Here is a 24,939-nt window from a genome sequence, read left to right on the forward strand (position 1 = left end):
TAAGAAGAAGAGACCTGCTTGGGCCAAGAAACACGAGCAATGGACATTAGACCGGTGGAAATCTGTCCTTTGGTCTGGAGTCCAAATTGGAGATTTTTGGTTCAAACCGCTGTGTCTTTGTGAGACGCGCTGTGGGTAAACGGATGATCTCCACATGTGTATTTCTGACTGTAAAGCATGGAGGAGGAGGTGTTATGGTGTGGGGGTGCTTTGCTGGTGACACTGTCTGTGATTTATTTAGAATTCAAGGCACACTTAACCAGCATGGCTACCACAGCATTCTGCAGCGATATGCCATCCCATCTGGTTTGGGCTTAGTGGGACTATCATTTGTTTTTCAACAGGATAATGACCCAACACACCTCCAGGCTGTGTAAGGGCTATTTTACCAAGAAGGAGAGTGATGGAGTGCTGCATCAGATGACCTGGCCCCCACAATCTACCGACCTCAACCCAATTGAGATGGTTTGGGATGAGTCGGATGGCAGAGTGAAGGAAAAGCAGCCAACAAGTGCTCAGCATATGTGGGAACTCCTTCAAGACTGTTGGAAAAGCATTCCAGGTGAAGCTGGTTGAGAGAATGCTAAGAGTGTGCAAAGCTGTCATCAAGGCAAAGGGTGGCTATTTGAAGAATCTCAAATATAAAATACATTTTGATTTGTTTAAGACTTTTTTGGTTACTACATGATTCCATGTGTGTTATTTCATAGTTTTGATGTATTCACTATTATTCTACAATGTAAAAAATAGTAAAAAATAAAGAAAAACCCTTGAATGAGTAGGTGTCTCCAAACTTTTGACTGGTACTGTATATACACAGTTTCAAGTCTCTAGGTCAAACGGGGCGGCGGATATTTGGTTTTAAGTGAGACTGATTATAACAGCACCACCTATAGGCCAATAGGGGCTATTCTTTCTGACCAAGTTACTCATGGCCTCTTGTTTCTGTGTGTCAAATTAGAAAAAAAGTCACCAATCTATGCTTGAGTTATTTGACCATATCAAGCAGTACTCACAGTTTGGGCTTGGCCAGGACTGGAGGTGGTTCCTTATTGGCCAACTGTGACATATCTTCATATGAATGGCTATCGGATGTTTCACTCTCGTTGTCTGTTTCATCCTCTGGCAGTTTAAAGTGCACACGGAGGCCTACCCTGGAGCTGGACCTGGGCCCGTTGTGGCTCACCAGAACCCCAGGCTTGAGGCAGGAGGAGGTGGGGGGATCAGGGAGGTTTACAGGGGGAGGGGGCTCAGGTTTATGGAAAGGAGTCCCTTCCACCTTGGGACTCAGACCAATGGCAGGGTCTGATAACACTGAGAAGGCTCTGGAGTCTTCATGGTCAGTCTTAGGCACCTCACCACTGCTCTGGGGCTCAGGGTGTAGCCTGCTGGAGCTAGTAGGCAGGTCTGGGTGAGGGGTGCTCAGGTAGAGTGGATCCAGACAAGATGTACTGGAGCTACGGGTGCCTATCCTGGGGCTGCTGCCCAGGCTTAGTGGGTCCAGGCTGGGCATGCTGATGCTGACAGGGTCCTGGCGCAGCATGCTGGAGCTCAGAGGGTCTAGACGGAGGGTACTGGTGGTCAGAGGGTCCAGTCTTAACGTGCTGGAACTGAGGGGATCCAGGCGGATGGTGCTGGAGTGAGGCTTGATGCTGTTGGTCACAGGAACCTCAGCTTGAGGCTTTAGACTGGGGGGAGTGAGATCTAATGAAGAGGGCTCTGGAACTTGTGTGGACTTGTGTGGAGTTTTCACGTTGTTGCTGTTGGTGTTATCATTGCCTAATGAGGTACAGAGAGAAGGATAAGTACAGTGCCTAGTGAAAGTCTACACACCCCTTGCACAGTTTTCACATTTTGCTGCCTTGAAATGAACTCCAACTGATCCACATTTTCAAAGTGAAAGAAAAATTATAGAACATTAAACAAAGATGCATTGATTGTATATGTCTTCGCAACCCAGAGTTAATACTTGGTGGAAGCACCTTTGGCAGCAATTACACCTGTGAATTATTTTGAATAAGATTCTACCAGCTTTGCACAACTCTTAGGGCAACATTTATCCATTGTTTTTGTCAAAATTGCTGAAGCTCAGTAAATTTAGTTGTGAATCATTGATGGACAACAATATTCAAACATTGTCTCTGATTTTCAAGCATATTTAAGTCAACACCCAGGACTGAGAATGGACCACTCAGGAATACTTAACACCTATTTAAAAAGCCATTCTGGTGTGTCTTAGACATTACAATTTGTGTAATTGTCCCGTTGAAAAATAAAACTCTATTCCAGGGTTAGGTATTCAGAAGACAGGTCTTCCTCTTACTTTTAAACTGGGCTTTGCTCCTGTCTATTTATTTTGATTCTGACAAACTCCCTAGTCCCTGCCAGTGACAAGCATACCCATAACATGATGCTGCCATCACAATATTTGTGAAAGTACAGAGGGTTTCACTCTGTAATGTGTTGTATTGGATTTAACCCATACCTGAAGTTTTTAATTTAGGCCAAAAAGTTCATTTATTTCCCATGTTGTCTTGCAGTATTACTTAACAGAGTGGATTTTTTAACACAGGTTTTCTTCTTTTCACTTTTTCATACAGGCCAGTAATGTGAAGTGAATGCAATGTTGTTGATCCATGCACTGTTTTCTCTCAGCTCAGCCAATGAATTATGTGGCTGTTTTAAAATAATCCTAAACCTCATAGTGATGTCCTTGAACAGTTTCCATTTTCTCTCGCAGCTCAATTAGAAAGGATGGCCAGATCTTTGCAGTGTCTGGGTGATATGATACACCATACACAGATGAATTATCATACTTGACTATACTCAAAGGGATATTCAGTGTCTTTGAATTATTTCTTAACCTCCTCTGATCTATGCCTGTCTAAACATTTATCCCATGCTTTTAAAGCTCATTGGTGCCTTTTGAGGTCAGTTTGGTTTCAGTTCTATTATAAACAAATATTCACGGTTATTGATTTCGGTTTCGATAATTTTTTAGAACATGAAATCCTTATGTGGGTTGAATGGTATAACACAGAATAAAACAATTAATAAATGTTCCGTGATGGTAGTGACTGCCCATTACTGCTAATCACTTATTGACAATAATTTATTCACATTACTTTACTAAACACCTCCCTCTGCAACTGGATCCTGGACTTCCTGACGGGCTGCCCCCAGGTAGTAAGGGTAGGTAACAACACATCTGCCACACTGATCCTCAACACGGGGGCCCCTCAGGGGTGCGTGCTCAGTCCCCTCCTGTACTCCCTGTTCACCCATGACTGCATGGCCAGGCACGACTCCAACACCATCATTAAGTTTGCCGACGACACAACAGTGGTAGGCCTGATCACCGACAACGATGAGACAGCCTATAGGGAGGAGGTCAGAGACCTGGCCGTGTGGTGCCAGGATAACAACCTCTCCCTCAACGTGACCAAGACAAAGGAGATGATTGTGGACTACAGGAAGAAAAGAGGACTGAGCATGCCCCCATTCTCATCGACGGGGCTGTAGTGGAACAGGTTGAGAGCTTCAAGTTCCTTGGTGTCCACATCACCAACGAACTATCATGGTCCAAACACACCAAGACAGTCGTGAAGAGGGCACGACAAAGCCTATTCCCCCTCAGGGGACTGAAAAGATTTGGCATGGGTCCTCAGATCCTCATAAAGTTCTACAACTGCACCATCGAGAGCATCCTGACTGGTTGCATCACCGCCTGGTATGGCAACTGCTAGGCCTCCGACTGCAAGGCACTACAGAGGGTAGTGCGTACGGCCCAGTACATCACTGGGGCCAAGCTTCCTGCCATCCAGGACCTCTATACCAGGCGGTGTCAGAGGAAGGCCCTCAAAATTGTAAAAGACTCCAGCCACCCTAGTCATAGACTGTTCTCTCTGCTACTGCACGGCTAGTGGTACCGGAGCGCCAAGTCTAGGTCCAAAAGGCTTCTCAACAGCTTCTACCCCCAAGCCATAAGACTCCTGAACAGCTAATCATGGCTACCCGGACTATTTGCACTGCCCCCCCACCCCCACCCCATCTTTTTACGCTGCTGCTACTCTGTTAATTATTTATGCATAGTCACTTTAACTCTACCCACATGTACATATTACCTCAACTACCTCAACTAGCCGGTGCCCCCGCACATTGACTCTGCACCGGTACCCCCATGTATATATATAGCCTCCCTACTGTTATTTTATTTACTTCTGCTCTTTTTTTCTCAACACTTTTTTGTTGTTGTTGTTTTATTTTACTTTTTTATAAAACAATTAATGCATTGTTGGTTAAGGGCTGTAAGTAAGCATTTCACGGTAATGTCTACACCTGTTGTATACGGTGCATTTGATTTGATTTGAATAAAATATTTCAGTTGTTGTGAATATAACATTTGTTTTGTTTGATGGCTTTATTATTACATTCCAAGTCATCGTCTCATTTCTTTAGAGCTGCTGTCTGACAATATCACAATTTTAGTAGTTCTTGAAAGTAAATAAACCATAATTTTATGACTGCTGAAAACCAATATCAATCACTTAGATCATGTATTTTCAGGTAGAGATACCTCGCGAAGCAACTGCTCTCTATCCCACTCGATCGTGCATTCTTCTGTCTCTTCTCTCCGTGTCTGCCCCACACTAACCTACTGTAGCAGGCGTAAAAGAAACACACTGACCGGACAAGTAGGCCCGCAATGGAGTATGGTCATTGTAGTTCATTACCACGTTTTCTGAGGTAAACTATGTAGAATATTGGCCTATTGGAAACTACAACTCCCTACTACATTGCACAGTTCGGTTTGATCTGATTTATCTCTAGAGAAACTGCTCAACGTGTGCATTGAGCTCAGAAAAAACCTGAACAAAATGCAATTCAATTAATTGAACCAACATCGGTCAAAATAACCAACATTTCAGTTAATGCTCAGCACTATTAAAACCACAACTATTGCAAACTGATGGATTGTTGTGGGATTTTGTATGAAAATATTTGCTCCTTAATTTAGATGTGCCACGGCAAGTGGTGTGAAGACCTTCAACATCAAGACTTCTTTCGTTTTTTGTGAGTGTTTTTTAATAGAAAAATTATATAATTTTTCTTTCACCTGGAAAATGTGGAATAGGTTGTGTAGATCAGTGGACATTTTATGTATAGGAAATCAATGGGAAAATTCATGGGAAAATGTAATCAATTTTTAGACAAACTGTGCAAGTGTGTGTAGATTTTCACTAGAAACTGTAAACAGTCTCCAAATATAATCTTACTAATAGAACTGTCAAGTCTAAACCTTGTTTGTAAGCCAGTGACGTTACCTTTCACCCTTAGTGCAGCGATACTGGATACAGTTCCATATTTGTTGCTTGCAGTGCAAGTGAACGTTCCAGAATCTTCAGGGAAGACCTCAGCAATAACCAAAGTGCATATTTCCTCTAAAGGGAATACAAAATGAGGGAGATGAGGGTAGCACCAGCTGAATGTCACTGTTGAAGTTCAGGCAACATGACTCATAGATTAAAGGGCAGAGAAGTTACTAGAACAGCATTGCAGCTGTACTATGTAGCTAACCTACCGTTATGTATACAGCATGCACAGAGAAAAAGAAACAGGCAGTAAGCCTCTGCATTGTAAAATATATCTGAATTTCTATGTATAGCTATTACTCAATATGTTGTCTAAGATACAGAGAACTAGTACGCATTCATATAATACATATGCTGCACAGGAGGCTGCTGAGGGGAGGAAGGCTCATAGTAATGGCTAGAATGGAGTCAATGGAATGGGATCAAACACATGGAAACCATGTGTTTGATGTGTTGGATACCATTCCATTAATTCCGTTCCAGCCATTACTATGAGCCCGTACTCCCCAATTAAGGTGCCACCAGCTGCCTGTGATATGCTGTGAGTGAGCCGTGTTTCCAATGGCACAGCAGCTACATTTGTTTCCAATCACGAGTGCTTCCCTGTGTTTCAGATACTCTGAAAGGCTCTGTGACCAAGTAAGCTTCCTTATAAGGTTGAGTGTTAGGAGGAGAAGTAAACTGGCTGTTACTCAGAGGGGTTACAGTAGCTACAGCCCCAGCCAGATACTGTAAACATCTTGGAAGAGAAATGGTGTACACTGTTTCATAGAAAACATCCCTTAGGCTACAGTAGAATATTGACTTTCTGAGGGAAGCACCAGTCGTGTTTTCCAAATGTTGTATTGTATCTATTTTGAATACAATTTACTATTCAGTAACACACCACACCAAATACTTTGATACACGCAGAAATTTGCTCCATCTTAAGATTTTACAATTCCATTAATTGTGCCATGACAGTCTCTCCTTTGAATAATACATACCTGATTCAGCCATGGATCGAGGCTCTAAAAAATAAGAAAATGCTAATATATATATAATTGTTTAAAATCACAGAGCTTCTCATGTTGCCTACTAAAAAACTTGCATTCAGATCTTTTTAGATACTTTAAAAGTATATTTTAGATACTTTTACAGTTTTCAGAATGCTTACAATGAATCATTTTAAAGATAGCTCCATATCAGTGGAAATGTCCTAATGAACTAATACAAGAGAATTGTTGTACATCACAGAAAATATCATAAGATGAATTGTACATTATTCTAAAACATAGTAAATGAGTTGGACTTACTCTTCTGCAGGATCCTGAAGTCAGGGGAGTCCTCTATGACAGTTCCTTCTCTGTACCAGTCCACCTTGGGGGAGGGCACCCCTTTAACACGGCACTCTAGCACCACCAGCTGGTTCTCCGACGCCAACAGGTCCTGCAGACTCTGAGGGGCCAAGTAGAGTGCACATACATCCAGTTCATCATCACACACAAAACGTACTATTTCTTAAGTACGTAAGCTTTAAAATGTACTATAGTGCCTTCAGAAAGTATTCACACCCCTTGACTTTTTCCACATTTTGTTGTGTTACAGCCTGAATATAAAATAGATTAAATTGAGATTTTTGTTCACTGGCCTACACACAATACACCATAATGTTAAAGCGGAATGATGTTTTTCTAAATTTTTACAAATTGAAAAGCTGAAATGTCTTGAGTCAATGAGTATTCAACCCTTTGTTATGGCAAGCCTAAATAAGTTCAGGAGTAAAAATGTGCTTAACAAGTCACATAATAAGTTCCATGGACTGTGTGTGCAATAATAGTGTTTAACATGATTGTTGAATAACTACCTATCTATGACTACCATCTCTGTACCCCACACATACAATTATCTGTAAGTTCCTTCAGTCGAGCAGTGAATTTCAAACACAGATTCCACCACAAAGACCAGGGAGGTTTTCCAATGCCTCGCAAAGAAGGGCACCTATTGGTAGATGGGTAGAAATAAAAAAAAGCAGACATTGAATATCCTTTTGGGCATGGTGAAGGTATTAATTACACTTTGGATGGTGTGTCAATACACTCAGTCACAACAAAGATACAGTCATCCTTCCTAACTCAGTTGCCGGAGAGGAAGGATACCGCTCAGGGATTTCAGCATGAGGCCAATGGTGACTTTAAAACAGTTACAGAGTTTAATGGCTGTGATAGGAGAAAACTGAGCATGGATCAACAACATTGTAGTTACTCCACGATACTAACCTAAATGACAGAGTGAAAAGAAGGAAGCCTGTACAGAATAAAACTATTCCAAAACATGCATCCTGTTTGCAACAAGGCACTAAAGTAATACTGCAAAAAATTTGGCAAAGCCATTCACTTTTTGTCCTGAATACAAAGTGTTATGTTTGGGGCAAATCCAATACAACACATTACTGACTACCACTCTCTATATTTTCAAGCATAGTGGTGGCTGCATCATGTTATGCTTGTAATCGTTAAGGACTGGGGAGTATTTCAGGATAAAAAAGAAACGGAATGGGGCTAAGTAAGCAAAGGCAAAATCCTAGAGGAAAACCTGGTTCAGTCTGCTTTCCACCAGAGACTGGGAGATGAATTGACCTTTCAGCAGGACAATAACCTAAAACACAAGGCCAAATCTACATTGGAGTTGCTTCCCAAGAAGACAGTAAATGTTCCTGAGTGGCCGAGTTAGAGTTTTGACTTAAATCTACTTGAAAATGTATGGCAAGACCTGAAAATGGTTGTCTAGCAATGATCAACAACCAATTTGACAAAGCTTGAAGCGAAAACAGTTATTATATGCAAATATTGCACAATCCAGGTATGGAAATCTCTTAGAGACTTACCCAGAAAGACTCACAGCTATAATCACTGCCAAAGGTGCTTCTACAAAGTATTGGCTCATGGGGTGTGAATACTTGTGTCAATTAAATATTTCTGTATTTCATTTTCAATACATTTGCAAAAATATCTAAAAACATGTGTTCATGTTGTCATTATGTTTGTGTGTAGATGGGTGAGAAAATAAATATATTTAATCCATTTTGAATTCAGGCTCTAACAACAAAATGTGGAATAAGTCAAGGGGTATGAATACTTTCTGAAGGCACTGTATATATATATATATATATATATATATAAGATAATATCATATTTTTTGTTTGATGATGAAGTTGACATTGTACATACTGTATCTTCTAATTATTAATAGAATGGATAATATTAGTAGGGTACCTTTGTGAAAACAGGGGCAGCGATGATAGGCCTCCCGTCTAGACCTTGAGGATAGACGTCTAGACCTCGGTTATAGCTGTCACCGTTTAAGTTCTGAAAAAAAGGATTCCATCATTTAAGTAACCAAACACAAATATACATTATTGTCAAGTACTATGTGTGTCTTGAATAAAGATCGCTGAGTAGAAAGAAAAGTTAGACATATTTCAGATATCTGGAATTTCCATTTATATGTTTGCAGTATATTCAGCAGCCAGAGCGTTTTCAGCAGAATATTACCTCAGACAGAGTCATCTGTATGGGAGCCACCTGGGCAGGCAGTGTAGAGGAAACCACCTGGGTCAGTGGTAGTGCCGTGGTAGTGACTGCCTTTGTCGGTAATGGTGCGGACGTCACTGGGACAGGTGACGGTGTTGACAGTGACGGTGTTGACACCTCCTGCGCCAGTACTGACACTATGTCCACAGGTGGTAGATCTAGAGTACAGACTACCTGGACAGGTAACGGTGCTGACGTCTCCTGGGCAGGGGACAATGTAAACGCCACCTGGGTGGGTGTTGCTGTCACCTCCGTAACAGGAAGGACAGTAGTAGTTACCTTGACAGGCACAGATGCAGTGACTACCTGGCTAGACGGCAGTGAGGTGGCCTCCTGTGGCTGGTCTTCAGTACAGATGGGTGTGTCTTCCTCACACACAGACACAGCACAGACCACTGGACGTAAAGACGGAGCAGCCGGCTGAGCAGGGGTCCTCTGCAGCCTTTAGGTTTACAGGGGAAACAGGATACATTGTAACTAACCAGGTCACACTGGGTTATAATTATTTTTACAGTGTTGAAGTTACATACAGTGCCTTCAGAAAGTATTCATACCCCATTACTTGTTCCACATTTTGTTGTGTTACAGCCTGAATTCAAAATTGATTAAATTGATTTTCTTTACACAAATAATGACAAAGTGAAAAAATGTTTTTAGAAATGTTTGCAAATTTATTGAAAATGAAATAAATAACAGATTTACATAAGTATTCATCACACCCCTGAGTCAATACTAGAAGCACCTTTGGCAGCAATTACAGTGGTGAGTCTTTCTGGGTAAGTCTGTTAGAGCTTTCCACACCTGCATTGTGTAACATTTCCCATTATTATTTTCAAAATTCTTCAAGCTCTGTCAAATTGGTTGTTGATCATTGCCATTTTCAGGTCTTGCCAAATATTTTCATGTAGATTTAAATCCAAACTGTAACTCGGCCACACAATGTAGATTTGGCCTTGTTACAGTCTTGAGAAGTATTCAACCCCCTGAGTCAATACATGTTAGAATATACTTTGCAGCGATTACAACTGTGAGTCTTTCTGGGTACATTTCTAAGAGCTTTGCACACCTGGATTGAAGCTCTGTCAAGTTGGTTGTTGATCATTGTTAATAAAAAGCATGAGCTGGCGCACACCCAGAGAACATTATTTAGTGTAGAGGTGGTGACTAACGGTGAATAAACTGGAAGCTATGAAAACAAAGAGAGTATCACACTCTATGTATAAACTCCCAGTAATTTATTGGGTAAGAAACCACCAACGTTCGGCATCACTGTGCCTTCTTCAGGCTAGACAGACATTTTCAAGTCTTGCCATAGATTTCCAATCCGATTTAAGTCAAAACTGTAATAAGCCCACTCAGGAACATTCAATGTCGTCTTGGTAAGCAGCTCCAATGTATATTTGGCCTTGTATTTTAAGGTTATTGTCCTGCTGAAAGGTGAATTCATCTCCCAGTGTCTGGTGGAAAACAGACTGAACCAGGTTTTCCTCTAGGATTTTGCCTGTGCTTAGCTTCATTCCATTTATTTTTTATCCTGAAAAACTCCCCAGTCCTTAACGATTACAAGCATACCAATAACATGATGCAGCCACCACTATGCTTGAAAATATGGAGAGTGGTACTCAGTAATGTGTTGTATTGGATTTGCCCCAAACATAACACTTTGTATTCAGGACAAAAAGTTAATTGTTTTGACAAGTTTCTTGCAGTATTACTTTAGTGCCTTTTTGCAAACAGGATGCATGTTTTGGAATATGTTTATCACATATCACTTTGTCAATAGGTTAGTATTGTGGAGTAACTACAATGTTGTTGATCCACCCTCAGTTTTCTGCTACCACAGCCATTAAACTCTGTAACTGTTTTAAAGTCACTGTTGGCCTCATGGTGAAATCCCTGAGCGGTTTCCTTCCTCTCCGGCAACTGAGTTAGGAAGGATGCCTGTATCTTTGTAGTGACTGGGTGTATTGACACACCATCCAAAGTGGCATTAATAACTTCACCATGCTCAAAGGGATATTCAATGTCTGCTTTTTTTTATTTTGACCCATCTACCAATAGGTGCCCTTCTTTACGAGGCATTGAAAAACCTCCCTGGTCTTTGTGGTTGAATATGTGTTTGAGATTCACTGCTCGACTAAGGGAACTTACAGATAATTGTCATGTCGGGTAAAGAGTTGAGGTAGTCATTCAAAAATCATGTTAAACACTATTATGGCACACAGAGTGAGTCCATGCAACTTATTATGTGACTTGTTAAGCACATGTTTACACCTGAAATGATTTAGGCTTTCCATAACAAAGGGGTTGAATACTTATTGACTCAAGACATTTCAGCTTTTCATTTAAAAAAAAGGTTGTCCACCATTGGCATATCTATTTATTATGCCCATCGAAATGTTAACTATTAAAATCAGATCCAACAATAATATCAAGTGGCTAGAAATCCAGGGTTTAAAAACAGGTGTCATTGTACGCTGATGATTCATGTTTTCTTTTAATGTTAGAAATACTAGATAAGATCTCACTGCCATGGAAAGGAAAATAGCTGTCTACTTGTGGAAGAATCACCCTGATTAACTCTTTAGTCATATCCCAGTTTACCTATTTGCTTATGGCCCTGCCTACACCTAGCGACCTGTTTTTTAAATTATATGAGCAAATAATATTACATTTTATTTGGAACGGCAAGCCAGACAAAATTAAACGGGCCTATTTATATAATTAATATGAATTTGGAGGGCAGAAATTATTAAATATTAAAGCATTAGACCTCTCACTAAAGGTTTCAGTCATACAAAAACGATACTTAAATCCAAACTAGTTCTCTAGCAGATTAGTATGGCTCACCCCGTGTTGAAGAATGTCCTTTTTCCCTTTATTCAGATTACAACCTCTCACTTTCGGTTATTTGAAAATGAAATAATCTCTAAATATCACTATTTTTAAAACAAGCCATATAAAGTTGGTTGCAATTTATGTTTAATCCACCAGAAAAGACAGAACAAAATTTAACCAAATATTATGGTTAAACTCAAATATACTAATAAAAGAATAAAAAAATAAAAAAACAGAATAATCTTTGTAAATAATATCATAAATAGGACTGGTGAGGTTATTTCACACATGCTGCAAAAATAAATATATGGAAATGTCTGCTCTATCCAAAATTACAATCAACTAATTGCAGCATTCCCGCAAAAATGGAAGAAGCAAGTGGAAGGGTGAGAAAGTAAGGATCTTGTCTGTTGGCCCTGCATTAAATATCAAAATTGGTTAAAGAAAATTGTGATAAATAAAAAAGTATACCAGTTTCATTCAAGGACCAAAAAATGGATAGCTGTGCCATACAGATTGCAAAATAGACACCGGATTCAAAACATAGAGTTTTTCAATTTCAATGATTATACAAAATTTTTGCAACCAATAGAATGCTATATCTATAGGGGATAAAACCATCACAGCTCTTCAGATTTTGTTGCGATGAGACAGAATCATTAGATCATTTGTTTTGGTAGTGTCCATATGTAACTTGTTTTTGGTCGCACGTTCAGGAAGGCCTGAAGAATTGCAACATTTACCTGGAGTTAACTCTGCAAATAGCACTGCTGGGTGATCTGAAAAGTCACACTCAATTGATCAATAATATAATAATAATCTTAGCAAAAAAAAAGTATCTTTAATTTACAATCTGTAGAAACTATGAGAATAGAAAGGTTCAGAACTTTTGTGAAACATCACAGCACAGTTGATGGTGTTCAGAGATACAGTGAATTCGGAAAGTATTCAGACCCCTTGACTTTTCAACATTTTGTTACGTTACAGCCTTATTCTAAAATGGATTGAATTGTTAATTTTTTTCTCATCAATCTACACACAATACCCCATAATGACAAAGCAAAAACAGTATTTGTTTTTAAATTTTTGGAAATGTATAAAAAATACAAAACTGAAATCACATTTACATAAGTATTTAGAGCCTTTACTCAGTACATTGTTGAAGCACCTTTGGAAGCGATTACAACCTCAAGTCTTCTTGGGTATGACGCTAGAAGCTTGGCACACCTGTATTTGGGGAGTTTCTCCCATTCTTCTCTGCAGATCCTCTCAAGCTAAGGTGGATGGAGGGTTGCTGCACAGCTATTTTCAGGTCTCTCCAGAGATGTTCAATCGGGTTCAAGTCCGGGCTCTGGCTGGGCCACTCAAGGACATTCAGAGACTTGTCCCAAAGCCACTCCTTCATTGTCTTGGCTGTGTGCTTAGGGTCGTTGTCCTGTTGGAAGGTGAACCTTCGCCCCAGTCTGAGGTCCTGAGCGCTTTGGAGCAGGTTTTCATCAAAGATCTCTCTGTGCTTTGCTCCATTCATCTTTCCCTCGATCCTGACAGGTCTCCCAGTCCCAGCCGCTGAAAAACATCCCCACAGCATGATGCTGCCACCACCATGCTTCACTGTAGGGATGGTGCCAGAGTGACCGTAGGAGCTCTGTCAGAGTGACCATAGGATTCTTGGTCACCTCCCTGACCAAGGCCCTTCTCCCATGATTGCTCAGTTTGGCCGGGCGACCAGCACTAGGAAGAGTCTTGGTGGTTCCAAACTTCTTCCATTTAAGAATGATGGAGGCCACTGTGTTTTTGGGGACCTTCAATGCTGCAGACATTTTTTGGTACCCTTCCCCAGATCTGTGCCTTGACCCAATCCTGTCTCGGAGTTCTACGGACAATTCCTTCGATCTCATGGCTTGGTTTTTGCTCTGACATGCACTGTCCACTGTGGGACCTTATATAGACAGGTGTGTGCCTTTCCAAATCATGTCCAATCAATTGAATTTACGACAGGTGGACTCCAATGAAGTTGAAGAAGCATCTCAAGGATGATCAATGGAAACAGGATGCACCTGAGCTCAATTTCGAGTCTCATAGCAAAGGGTCTGAATACTTATGTACATTTTTTATAAATGTGCAAACATCTCTAAAGACCTGTTTTCGCTTTGTATTATGGGGTGTGTAGATTGTTGAGGATTATTATTTTTTAAATACATTTTAGAATAAGGCTGTAAAGTAACAAAATGTGGAAAAAGGGAAGGGGCCTGAATACTTTCCAAATGCACTGTAGATGGGAGGGGTTGAGGGGAGCTGAAGGGTGGGACTAAAAACAAACAAAAGATGGGAGGAGGTCAGAGATCTGGCCGTGTGGTGCCAGGACAACAACCTCTCCCTCAACGTGACCAAGACAAAGGAGATGATTGTGGACTACAGGAAAAAAAAGAGGACTGAGCACGCCCCCATTCTCATCGACGGGGCTGTAGTGGAACAGGTTGAGAGCTTCAAGTTCCTTGGTGTCCACATCACCAACGAACTATCATGGTCCAAACACACCAAGACAGTCGTGAAGAGGGCACGACAAAGCCTATTCCCCCTCAGGAGACTAAAAAGATTTGGCATGGGTCCTCAGATCCTCAAAAAATTCTACAGCTGCACCATCGAGAGCATCCTGACTGGTTGCATCACCGCCTGGTATGGCAACTGCTTGGCCTCTGACCGCAAGGCACTACAGAGGGTAGTGCGTACGGCCCAGTACATCACTGGGGCAAAGCTCCCTGCCATTCAGGACCTCTATACCAGGCGGTGTCAGAGGAAGGCCCTCAAAATTGTCAAAGACTCCAGCCACCCTAGTCATAGACTGTTCTCTCTGCTACCGCACGGCAAGCGGTACCGGAGTGCCAAGTCTAGGTCCAAAAGACTTCTCAACAGCTTCTACCCCCAAGCCATAAGACTCCTGAACAGCTAATCATGGCTACCCGGACTATTTGCACTGCCCCCCCACCCCATCCTTTTTACGCTGCTGCTACTCTGTTAAGTATTTATGCATAGTCACTTTAACTCTACCCACATGTACATATTACCTCAACTAGCCGGTGCCCCCGCACATTGACTCTGCAACGGTACCCCCCTGTATATATAGCCTCCCTACTGTCACTTTATTTTACTGTATATATAGCCTCCCTACTGTCACTTTATTTTACTTCTGCTCTTTTTCTCTCAACACTTTTTTTGTTGTTGTTTTATTCTTACTTTTTTTGTTTAAAATAAATGCACTGTTGGTTAAGGGCTGTAAGTAAGCATTTCACTGTAATGTCTGCACCTGTTGTATTCGGCGCATGTGACCAATAAAATTTGATTTGATTTGATTTGATTTGATTTAATGTAAAATATACTGTGTCTGTAAAATGTATATAGTATGTATAAGCTGGAAGTAGAAGCCTAAGTGTTGTTGTCTATTAATTTACTCTACTTAGGGGAGGGATGGTAGGGTTAGGGGAAAATAATAAAGGAAAATATATGTATTTATTAAAAAAATATATGGGGTATTGGAAATGATGAAGACAATTACATTGATAAAAGCCTAAATCTATTTGCAATATTCAAGCTGATCCACCCCCAAAAAATAAATAATAAGGATAATTTGTAATCATTTCGAAAAACACAATTCCACTTTGACATTATGGGGTATTGTGTGTAGTAGGCCAGTTACAAAAAAATCTAAATTGAATCAATTTTAAATTCAGGCTGTCACACAACAAAATGTGAAAAAGTCAAGGGGTGTGAATACTTTCTGAAGGAACTTTATGTGCTACACTGAGGCCTGTTACATTACAGAATTGAAGCCTTTGAAGCTTGCTTTCACTGCCGCAATTAAATGTTTTCCAATTATATTTTGAGTTGAGGAAGAGTAGTGTACTCACTGTGCTACATGTTCAAAATGTTGTTCCCCCTCCGAATCTGTAGAGGAGGCACCTGTAAAACATATAAAAGAGGGTGATGTACAGCTCAACAGTAGGGATGATCTTAGTATGATTGTCTATATTCATTTGTTTTAATTTAAAATGAAACATTTGAACCAGAAGAGATACTAATTAATTACATCAGCATTACATCTTTATGTGACGATGCACTCTAGATGGGTCACTTGACTTGAAGGTCAAACTCAATGGTCACCTTCGATGTAGATTTCTGCAGATGTTGAATCTGTGCCATAGAAGTTGGAAGCAAAGCAAGAGTACCGCCCTGTGTCTTCCTCGAATGCCTCGGCAATGATCAGAGAGTGCAACTCGTCGTTGTTGATGATCTGAATGTCAGGGCAGTTCTCCAGCTCCTTCCCCTCACAAAACCACCTGGAAAGCCACAAAATGCATACGCTCCTTTTAGTGTCATCATCACATTAGGGATTGAGTCCATTGAGCATAATCATCTAAAATAATCTAACCGTTTCAACTTTAAAATATAAATTGATGTTACATTTTTAAGTTACATCAATTTAGGAAATTAAGTTGAGTTGACAAAACAAAAAAACTAACAACTTTTCTGCATTAGCAACTCTCCGACTGTCATAACTCATTAGTGTATGTAGTGAGTGTCTTGATCCAGTCTGTATGTCTGGCAAACTGCCAGTAAGTGTAGCTACAATCAAGTCATGGGAAAAAGTTCTGGTGAGCTCTCTTTCACTGTAAAACAAGAAGCCACCACACCACCCTACAATGCCAAATTAGCACTTAGTTACCACTTACAGTGCCTTCGGAAAGTATTCACACCCCTTGACCTTTTCCACATTGTGTTACGTTACAGCCTTATTCTAAAATGGATTTAAAAAATAATAATCCTCAGCAATCTACACACAATACCCCATAATGACAAAGCAAAAACAGAAATACCGTATTTACATAAATATTCAGACCCTTTGATATGAGACTCAAAATTGAGCTCAGGTGCATCCTGTTTCCATTGATCATCCTTGATATGTTTCTACAACTTGAATGGAGTCCACCTGTGGTCAATTCAATTGATTGGACATTATTTGGAAAGGCACACACCTGTCTATATAAGGTCCCACAGTTGACAGTGCATGTCAGAGTAAAAACCAAGCCATGAGGTCGAAGGAATTGTCCGTAGAGTGCCAAGACAGGATTGTGTCGAGGCACAGATCTGGGGAAGGGTACCAACAAAGGTCCCCAAGAACACAGTGGCCTCAATCATTCTTAAATGGAAGAAGTTTGGAACCACCAAGACTCTTCCTAGAGCTGGCTGCCAGGCCAAACTGAGCAATCGGGGAGGTGACCAAGAATCCGATAGTCACTCTGAAAGAGCTCCAGAGTTCCTCTGTTGAGATGGGAGAACCTTCCTGAAGGACAACCATCTCTGCAGCACTCCAACAATCAGGCCTGTATGGTAGAGTGGTGAGACAGAAGCCACTCCTCAGTAAAAGGCACCTGACAGCCCGCTTGGGGTTTGCCAAAAGGCACCTAAAGTACTCTCAGACCTTGAGAAACAAGATTCTCTGGTCTGATGAAACCAAAATGGAACTCTTTGGCTTTAATGCCAAGCGTCACGTCTGGAGGACACCTGGCACCATCCCTATGGTGAAGCATGGTGGTGGCAGCATCATGCTGTGGGGATGTTTTTCAGCGGCAGGGACTGGGAAACTAGTCAGGATCGAGGGAAAGATGAACGGAGCAAAGTACAGAGAGATCCTGCTCCAGAGTGCTCAGGACCCAGACTGGGGCGAAGGTTCACATTCCAACAGGACAACAACCCTAAGCACACAGCCAAGACAACGCAGGAGTGGCTTCAGGACAAGTCTCTGAATGTCCTTGAGTGGCCCAGCCAGAGCCCGGACTTGAACCCGATCGAACATCTCTGGAGAGACCTGAAAATTGCGGTGCAGCAACGCTCCCCATCCAACCTGACAGAGCTTGAGAGGATCTGCAAAGAAAAATGGGAGAAACTACCCAAATACAGGAGTGCCAAACTTGTAGCGTCATACCCAAAAAGACTAGAGGCTGTAATCGCTGCCAAAGGTGCTTCAACAAAGTACTGAGTAAAGGGTCTGAATACTTTGTCATTATGGGGTATTGTGTGTAGATTGAAAAAAATAATAAGGCTGTAATGTAACAAAACGTGGAAAAAGTCAAGTGGTCTGAATACTTTCCTAATACACTGTATATACAGTACCAGTCAAAAGTTTGGACACACCTACTCATTCCAGGTTTTTTCTTTATTTTTACTATTTTCTACAATGTAGAATAATAGTGAAGACATCAAAACTATGAAATAACACATATGGAATCATGTAGTAACCAAAAAAGTGTTAAACAAATCAAAATATATTTTATATTTGAGATTCTTCAAAGTAGCCACCATTTGCCTTGATGACAGCTTTGCACACTCTTGCATTCTCTCTACCAGCTTCATGAGGTAGTCACCTGGAATGCATTTCAATTGACAGGTGTGCCTTCTTAAAAGTTAATTTGTGGAATTTCTTTCCTTCTTAATGCGTTTGAGCCAATCAGTTGTGTTGTGACAAGGTAGGGGTGGTATACAGAAGATAGCCCTATTTGGTAAAAGTCCATATTATGGCAAGAACAGCTAAAATAAGCAAAGAGAAACGACAGTCCATCATTACTTTAAGACATGAAGGTCAGTCAATACGGAACATTTCAAGAACTTTGAAAGTTTCTTCAAGTGCAGTCGCAAAAACCATCAAGCGCTATGATGAAACTGGCTCTCATGAGGACCGCCACAGGAATGAAAGACCCAGAGTTACCTCTGCTGCAGAGGATAAGTTCATTAGAGTTACCAGCCTCAGAAATTGTAGCAAATAAATGCTTCACAGAGTTCAAGTAACAGACACATCTCAACATCAACTGTTCAAAGAAACCACTACTAAAGGACACCAATAATAATAAGAAACATGAGCAATGGACATCAGACTGGTGGAAATTTGTCCTTTGGTCTGGAGTCCAAATTGGAAATATTTGGCTACAACCGCTGTGTCTTTGTGAGACGCGGTGTAGGTGAACGGATGATCTCCACATGTGTATTTCCCACTGTAAAGCATGGACGAGGAGGTGTTATGGTGTGGGGGTGCTTTGCTGGTGACACTGTCTGTGATTTATTTAGAATTCAAGGCACACTTAACCAGCATTGATACCCCAGCATTCTACAGTGATACACCATCCCATCTGGTTTGGGCTTAGTGGGACTATCATTTGTTTTTCAACAGGATAATGACACAACACACCTCCAGGCTGTGTAAGGGATATTTTACCAAGAAGGAGAGTGATGGAATACCTGCATCAGATGACCTGGTCTCCACAATACCCTGACCTCAACCCAATTGAGATGGTTTGGGATTAATCGGACCGCAGAGTGAAGGAAAAGCAGCCAACAAGTGCTCAGCATATGTGGGAACTCCTTCAAGACTGTTGGAAAAGCATTCCAGGTGAAGCTGGTTGAGAGAATGCCAAGAGTGTGCAAATCTGTCATCAAGGCAAAGGGTGGCTATTTGAAGAATCTCAAATATAAAACATATTTTGATTTGTTTAACACTTTCTTTTTGGGGGGGTTACTACAGTGGGGAGAACAAGTATTTGATACACTGCCGATTTTGCAGGTTTTCCTACTTACAAAGCATGTAGAGGTCTGTAATTTTTATCATAGGTACAGTTCAACTGTGAGAGACGGAATCTAAAACAAAAATCCAGAAAATCACATTGTATGATTTTTAAGTAATTAATTTGCATTTTATTGCATGACATAAGTATTTGATACATCAGAAAAGCAGAACTTAATATTTGGTACAGAAACCTTTGTTTGCAATTACAGAGATCATACGTTTCCTGTAGGTCTTGACCAGGTTTGCACACACTGCAGCAGGGATTTTGGCCCACTCCTCCATACAGACCTTCTCCAGATCCTTCAGGTTTCGGGGCTGTCTCTGGGCAATACAGACTTTTAGCTCCCTCCAAAGATTTTCAATTGGGTTCAGGTCTGGAGACTGGCTAGGCCACTCCAGGACCTTGAGATGCTTCTTACGGAGCCACTCCTTAGTTGCCCTGGCTGTGTGTTTCGGGTCGTTGTCATGCTGGAAGACCCAGCCACGACCCATCTTCAATGCTCTTACTGAGGGAAGGAGGTTGTTGGCCAAGATCTCGCGATACATGGCCCCATCCATCCTCCCCTCAATACGGTGCAGTCGTCCTGTCCCCTTTGCAGAAAAGCATCCCCAAAGAATGATGTTTCCACCTCAATGCTTCACGTTGGGATGGTGTTCTTGGGGTTGTACTCATCCTTCTTCTTCCTCCAAACACGGCGAGTGGAGTTTAGACCAAAAAGCTCAATTTTTGTCTCATCAGACCACATGACCTTCTCCCATTCCTTCTCTGGATAATCCAGATGGTCATTGGCAAACTTCAGACGGGACATGCTCTGGCTTGAGCAGGGGGACCTTGCGTGCGCTGCAGGATTTTAATCCATGACGGCGTAGTATGTTACTAATGGTTTTCTTTGAGACTGTGGTCCCAGGTCTCTTCAGGTCATTGACCAGGTCCTGCCGTGTAGTTCTGGGCTGATCCCTCACCTTCCTCATGATCATTGATGCCCCACGAGGTGAGATCTTGCATGGAGCCCCAGACCGAGGGTGATTGACCGTCATCTTGAACTTCTTCAATTTTCTAATAATTGCGCCAACAGTTGTTGCCTTCTCACCAAGCTGCTTGCCTATTGTCCTGTAGCCCATCCCAGCCTTGTGCAGGTCTACAATTGTATCCCTGATGTCCTTACACAGCTCTCTGGTCTTGGCCATTGTGGAGAGGTTGGAGTCTGTTTGATTGAGTGTGTGGACAGGTGTCTTTTATACAGGTAACGAGTTCAAACAGGTGCAGTTAATACAGGTAATGAGTGGAGAACAGGAGGGCTTCTGAAAGAAAAACTAACAGGTCTGTGAGAGCCGGAATTCTTACTGGTTGGTAGGTGATCAAATACTTATGTCATGCAATAAAATGCAAATTAATTACTTAAAAATCATACAATGTGATTTTCTGGATTTTTGTTTTAGATTCCGTCTCTCACAGTTGAAGTGTACCTATGATAAAAATTACAGACCTCTACATGCTTTGTAAGTAGGAAAACCTGAAAAATCGGCAGTGTATCAAATACTTGTTCTCCCCACTATACGTGATTCCATATGTGTTATTTCATAGTTTTGATGTCTTCACTATTAATCTACAATTTAATAAATAGTAAAAATTAAATAAAAACCTTGAATGAGTAGGTGTGTCCAAACCTTTGACTGGTAGTGTATCAAAACAATATAGAAAGAAATCCACACCCTCTCTCTCGAACACACTATGCGCTTCAGCACTCGGCGGTCCCGTTCTGTGACCTTGTGTGGCCTACCACTTCCCAGCTGAGCCATTGTTGCTCCTAGACGTTTCCACTTCACAATAACAGCACTTATAGTTGACCGGGCAGCTTTAGCAGGGAAGACATTTGATGAACCACGTTGAAAGTTACTGAGCTCTTCAGTAAGGCCATTCTACTGCAAATGCTTTTCTATGGAGATTGCATGGCTGTGTGCTCGATTTTTATACACCTTTCAGCAACGGGTGTGGCTGAAATAGTGTCCACAAACTTTTGTATATATAGTGTATATCCTCCTAATGTTGTATCTGTGTGTCGCTTCATTGGCCTGGGCTATTGCTTGTTTGAATACAAGACCAGATTGATCTCAGTTTGTCAGTGTCAGAGTCGCCACTAATTTCAGTCATTTGTGTGGTCTTAAAAAATATGTAAATGACATAGAATTGCATGAATTTAGTTTTTAAAGGGACAGTCTTTTTCCAGACCCTGCTAACAAATATTCCCATGTGTGGAAATCCTAAAAACCCCTCTACTCAGCTGTAGCATATGCCACATCGCAAATGTTATTATGGCTGTATTACACAGCCTGGGGCCGATTATTTCTTAATCCTGCCCCGCCTACTACCCTACCCCATTCAAAGGCACTTAAATATTTGTTCTTGCCCATTCACCCTCTGAATGGCACATATACACAATCCATGTCTCAATTGTCTCAAGGCTTAAAAGTCCTTCTTTAACCTGTCTCCTCGTCCTTCAACTACACTGATTCAAGTGGATTTAACAAGTGACATCAATAAGGAATCATAGCTTTCACATGGATTTACCTGGTCAGTCTATGTCATGGAAAGAGCAATGTTTTGTATACTCAGTGTATAATGGTCCAAACAATTATTACGATTTTAACACGTTTAATATCTGAGAAAGAGAAGAAAAGCTGATAAAATGACTCCATTGAATTTGCTTATACTGCATATACTCGAGTGTATGCTATAAAGCCTTGAGACAGCTATGGGCCTAAATGATCCAGCATGAAATAATGTTCTGCATACACAGAAAAATACTAAATAAAGATTAACTTGGGACTAATTATAATCATATATGTAATAAAAAAAGACTCAATATTGGACAAACGTTCAAATCAAACAAATCAGTCTGCAATACACAGTATAAGCTGAGGATGTTCTGAACACGTTTGTAGGCCCGCAAGTCTGCTACTCAATCTCTAACAAACCAGTGAGCCTATCGAAATGATTTTCTGGCTAGGTTAGCAAAGGTAAGAGTTTATTCCAAAGAGAGGTGGTCACCTTTAGTGAGCCCCATAGAGGAGAACAGATGCAATAGAAATCCCAATCCTTATCGAGAAAGACGTTCCAGAGTATCCAAAATGACCCTGATGCAAACTCCCACTTTGATATGCCATACTCCTGATCTGTGGCTGATACTCTCGCACAATGTATGTAAGGGACATCACTGGAAAAGCGTGTCATTTCTAATGAGTAATGTTCTAATTTGAAAGTATGAGTGGTAGAGGAGGTGGCTAGTCCCTGCGTAGACTGCCTGGCTGCTGCACCTGTCAAGGCTATTTTCCCTCCAGACCCTAGCCTAGAGAGGAAAGGTACACACAGAGCCCAGGGCAGAAATATTTGTAACTACACTCTGACACATTTTATTCCATAGACACTTGTTTATATGTCTGTTCTCAGCAGATACGTTTGTATTGTGGTTTACTTTCAGAAGCAAGAATAAAGGTTTATTTGTGTGCTGAAAAAGCTCTGTTGGCATTTTTTCATCTCAATACAAGGTGTTTCAATGCATTCTATTTGAACATTAAGTGCTGACAATGTACAGAAGAGCTGTGTGCCACAGACTTTCAGTGGTGTAAAGTACTTAAGTAAAAATACTTGAAAGTTCTACTTAAGACGTTTTTTGGGGTATCTGTACTTTACTTTACTATTTATATTTTTGACTACTTTTACTTTTACTACACTACATTCCTAAAGAAAATAATGTAATTTTTACTCCATACATTTTCCCTGACACCCAAAAATACTTGTTACATTTTGAATGCTTAGCAGGACATGACAATTGTCCAATTCACGGAATTATCCCTGGTCATCCTGGCTGCCTCTGATCTGGCGGACTCACTAAACACACATGCTTTGTTTGTAAATGATGTCTGAGTGTTGGAGTGTGCCCCTGGCTATCCGTAAATTAAAAACACAAGAAAAAGGTACAGTCTGGTTTGCTTAATGTAAGGAAATAGAAAATATTTATACTTTTCCTTTTCATACTTAAGTATATTTTAGCAATTACATTTACTTTTGATGCTTAAGTATATTTAAAACCAAATACAGTGGGGAGAACAAGTATTTGATACACTGCCGATTTAGCAGGTTTTCCTACTTACAAAGCATGTAGAGGTCTGTCATTTTTATCATAGGTACACTTCAACTGTGAGAGACGGAATCTAAAACAAAAATCCAGAAAATCACATTGTATGATTTTTAAGTAATTAATTTGCATTTTATTGCATGACATAAGTATTTGATCACCTACCAACCAGTAAGAATTCCGGCTCTCACAGACCTGTTAGTTTTTCTTTAAGAAGCCCTCCTGTTCTCCACTCATTACCTGTATTAACTGCACCTGTTTGAACTCGTTACCTGTATAAAAGACACCTGTCCACACACTCAATCAAACAGACTCCAACCTCTCCACAATGGCCAAGACCAGAGAGCTGTGTAAGGACATCAGGGATACAATTGTAGACCTGCACAAGGCTGGGATGGGCTACAGGACAATAGGCAAGCAGCTTGGTGAGAAGGCAACAACTGTTGGTGCAATTATTAGAAAATTGAAGAAGTTCAAGATGACGGTCAATCACCCTCGGTCTGGGGCTCCATGCAAGATCTCACCTTGTGGGGCATCAATGATCATGAGGAAGGTGAGGGATCAGCTCAGAACTACACGGCAGGACCTGGTCAATGACCTGAAGAGATCTGGGACCACAGTCTCAAAGAAAACCATTAGTAACACACTACGCCGTCATGGATTAAAATCCTGCAGCGCACGCAAGGTCCCCCTGCTCAAGCCAGCGCATGTCCAGGCCCGTCTGAAGTTTGCCAATGACCATCTGGATGATCCAGAGGAGGAATGGGAGAAGGTCATGTGGTCTGATGAGACAAAAATATAGTTTTTTGGTCTAAACTCCACTCGCTGTGTTTGGAGGAAGAAGAAGGATGAGTACAACCCCAAGAACACCATCCCAACCATGAAGCATGGAGGTGGAAACATCGTTCTTTGGGGGTGCTTTTCTGCAAAGGGGACAGGACGACTGCACCGTATTGAGGGGAGGATGGATGGGGCCATGTATCTCGAGATCTTGGCCAACAACCTCCTTCCCTCAGTAAGAGCATTGAAGATGGGTCGTGGCTGGGTCTTCCAGCATGACAATGACCCGAAACACACAGCCAGGGCAACTAAGGAGTGGCTCCGTAAGAAGCATCCCAAGGAGTGGCTCCGTAAGAAGCATCCCAAGGTCCTGGAGTGGCCTAGCCAGTCTCCAGACCTGAACCCAATAGAAAATCTTTGGAGGGAGCTGAAAGTCCGTATTGCCCAGCGACAGCCCCGAAACCTGAAGGATCTGGAGAAGGTCTGTATGGAGGAGTGGGCCAGAATCCCTGCTGCAGTGTGTGCAGACCTGGTCAAGACCTACAGGAAACCTATGATCTCTGTAATTGCAAACAAAGGTTTCTGTACCAAATATTAAGTTCTGCTTTTCTGATGTATCAAATACTTAT

The 24,939-nt window shown here is 41.3% G+C and overlaps 1 protein-coding gene across 1 annotated transcript in view; it reads right to left on the reverse strand.

The window, feature by feature from the left end:
* Positions 1-24,939, reverse strand: part of mypn (myopalladin) — a gene marked incomplete at both ends in the record, with an annotated part of 45,467 nt that overhangs the window by 15,298 nt on the left and 5,230 nt on the right. The window contains 9 exons of the mRNA XM_084153736.1: positions 1,017-1,779; positions 5,325-5,441; positions 6,359-6,382; positions 6,668-6,809; positions 8,627-8,719; positions 8,906-9,145; positions 9,224-9,386; positions 15,688-15,739; positions 15,941-16,116. Coding sequence (XP_084009862.1) covers positions 1,017-1,779; positions 5,325-5,441; positions 6,359-6,382; positions 6,668-6,809; positions 8,627-8,719; positions 8,906-9,145; positions 9,224-9,386; positions 15,688-15,739; positions 15,941-16,116 — 1,770 coding nt within the window. The remainder of the gene's footprint in view (positions 1-1,016; positions 1,780-5,324; positions 5,442-6,358; positions 6,383-6,667; positions 6,810-8,626; positions 8,720-8,905; positions 9,146-9,223; positions 9,387-15,687; positions 15,740-15,940; positions 16,117-24,939) is intronic.

Source organism: Coregonus lavaretus (genome assembly GCF_964263955.1).
Source record: "Coregonus lavaretus genome assembly, chromosome: 36".
NCBI classification, from domain to species: Eukaryota; Metazoa; Chordata; class Actinopteri; order Salmoniformes; family Salmonidae; genus Coregonus; species Coregonus lavaretus.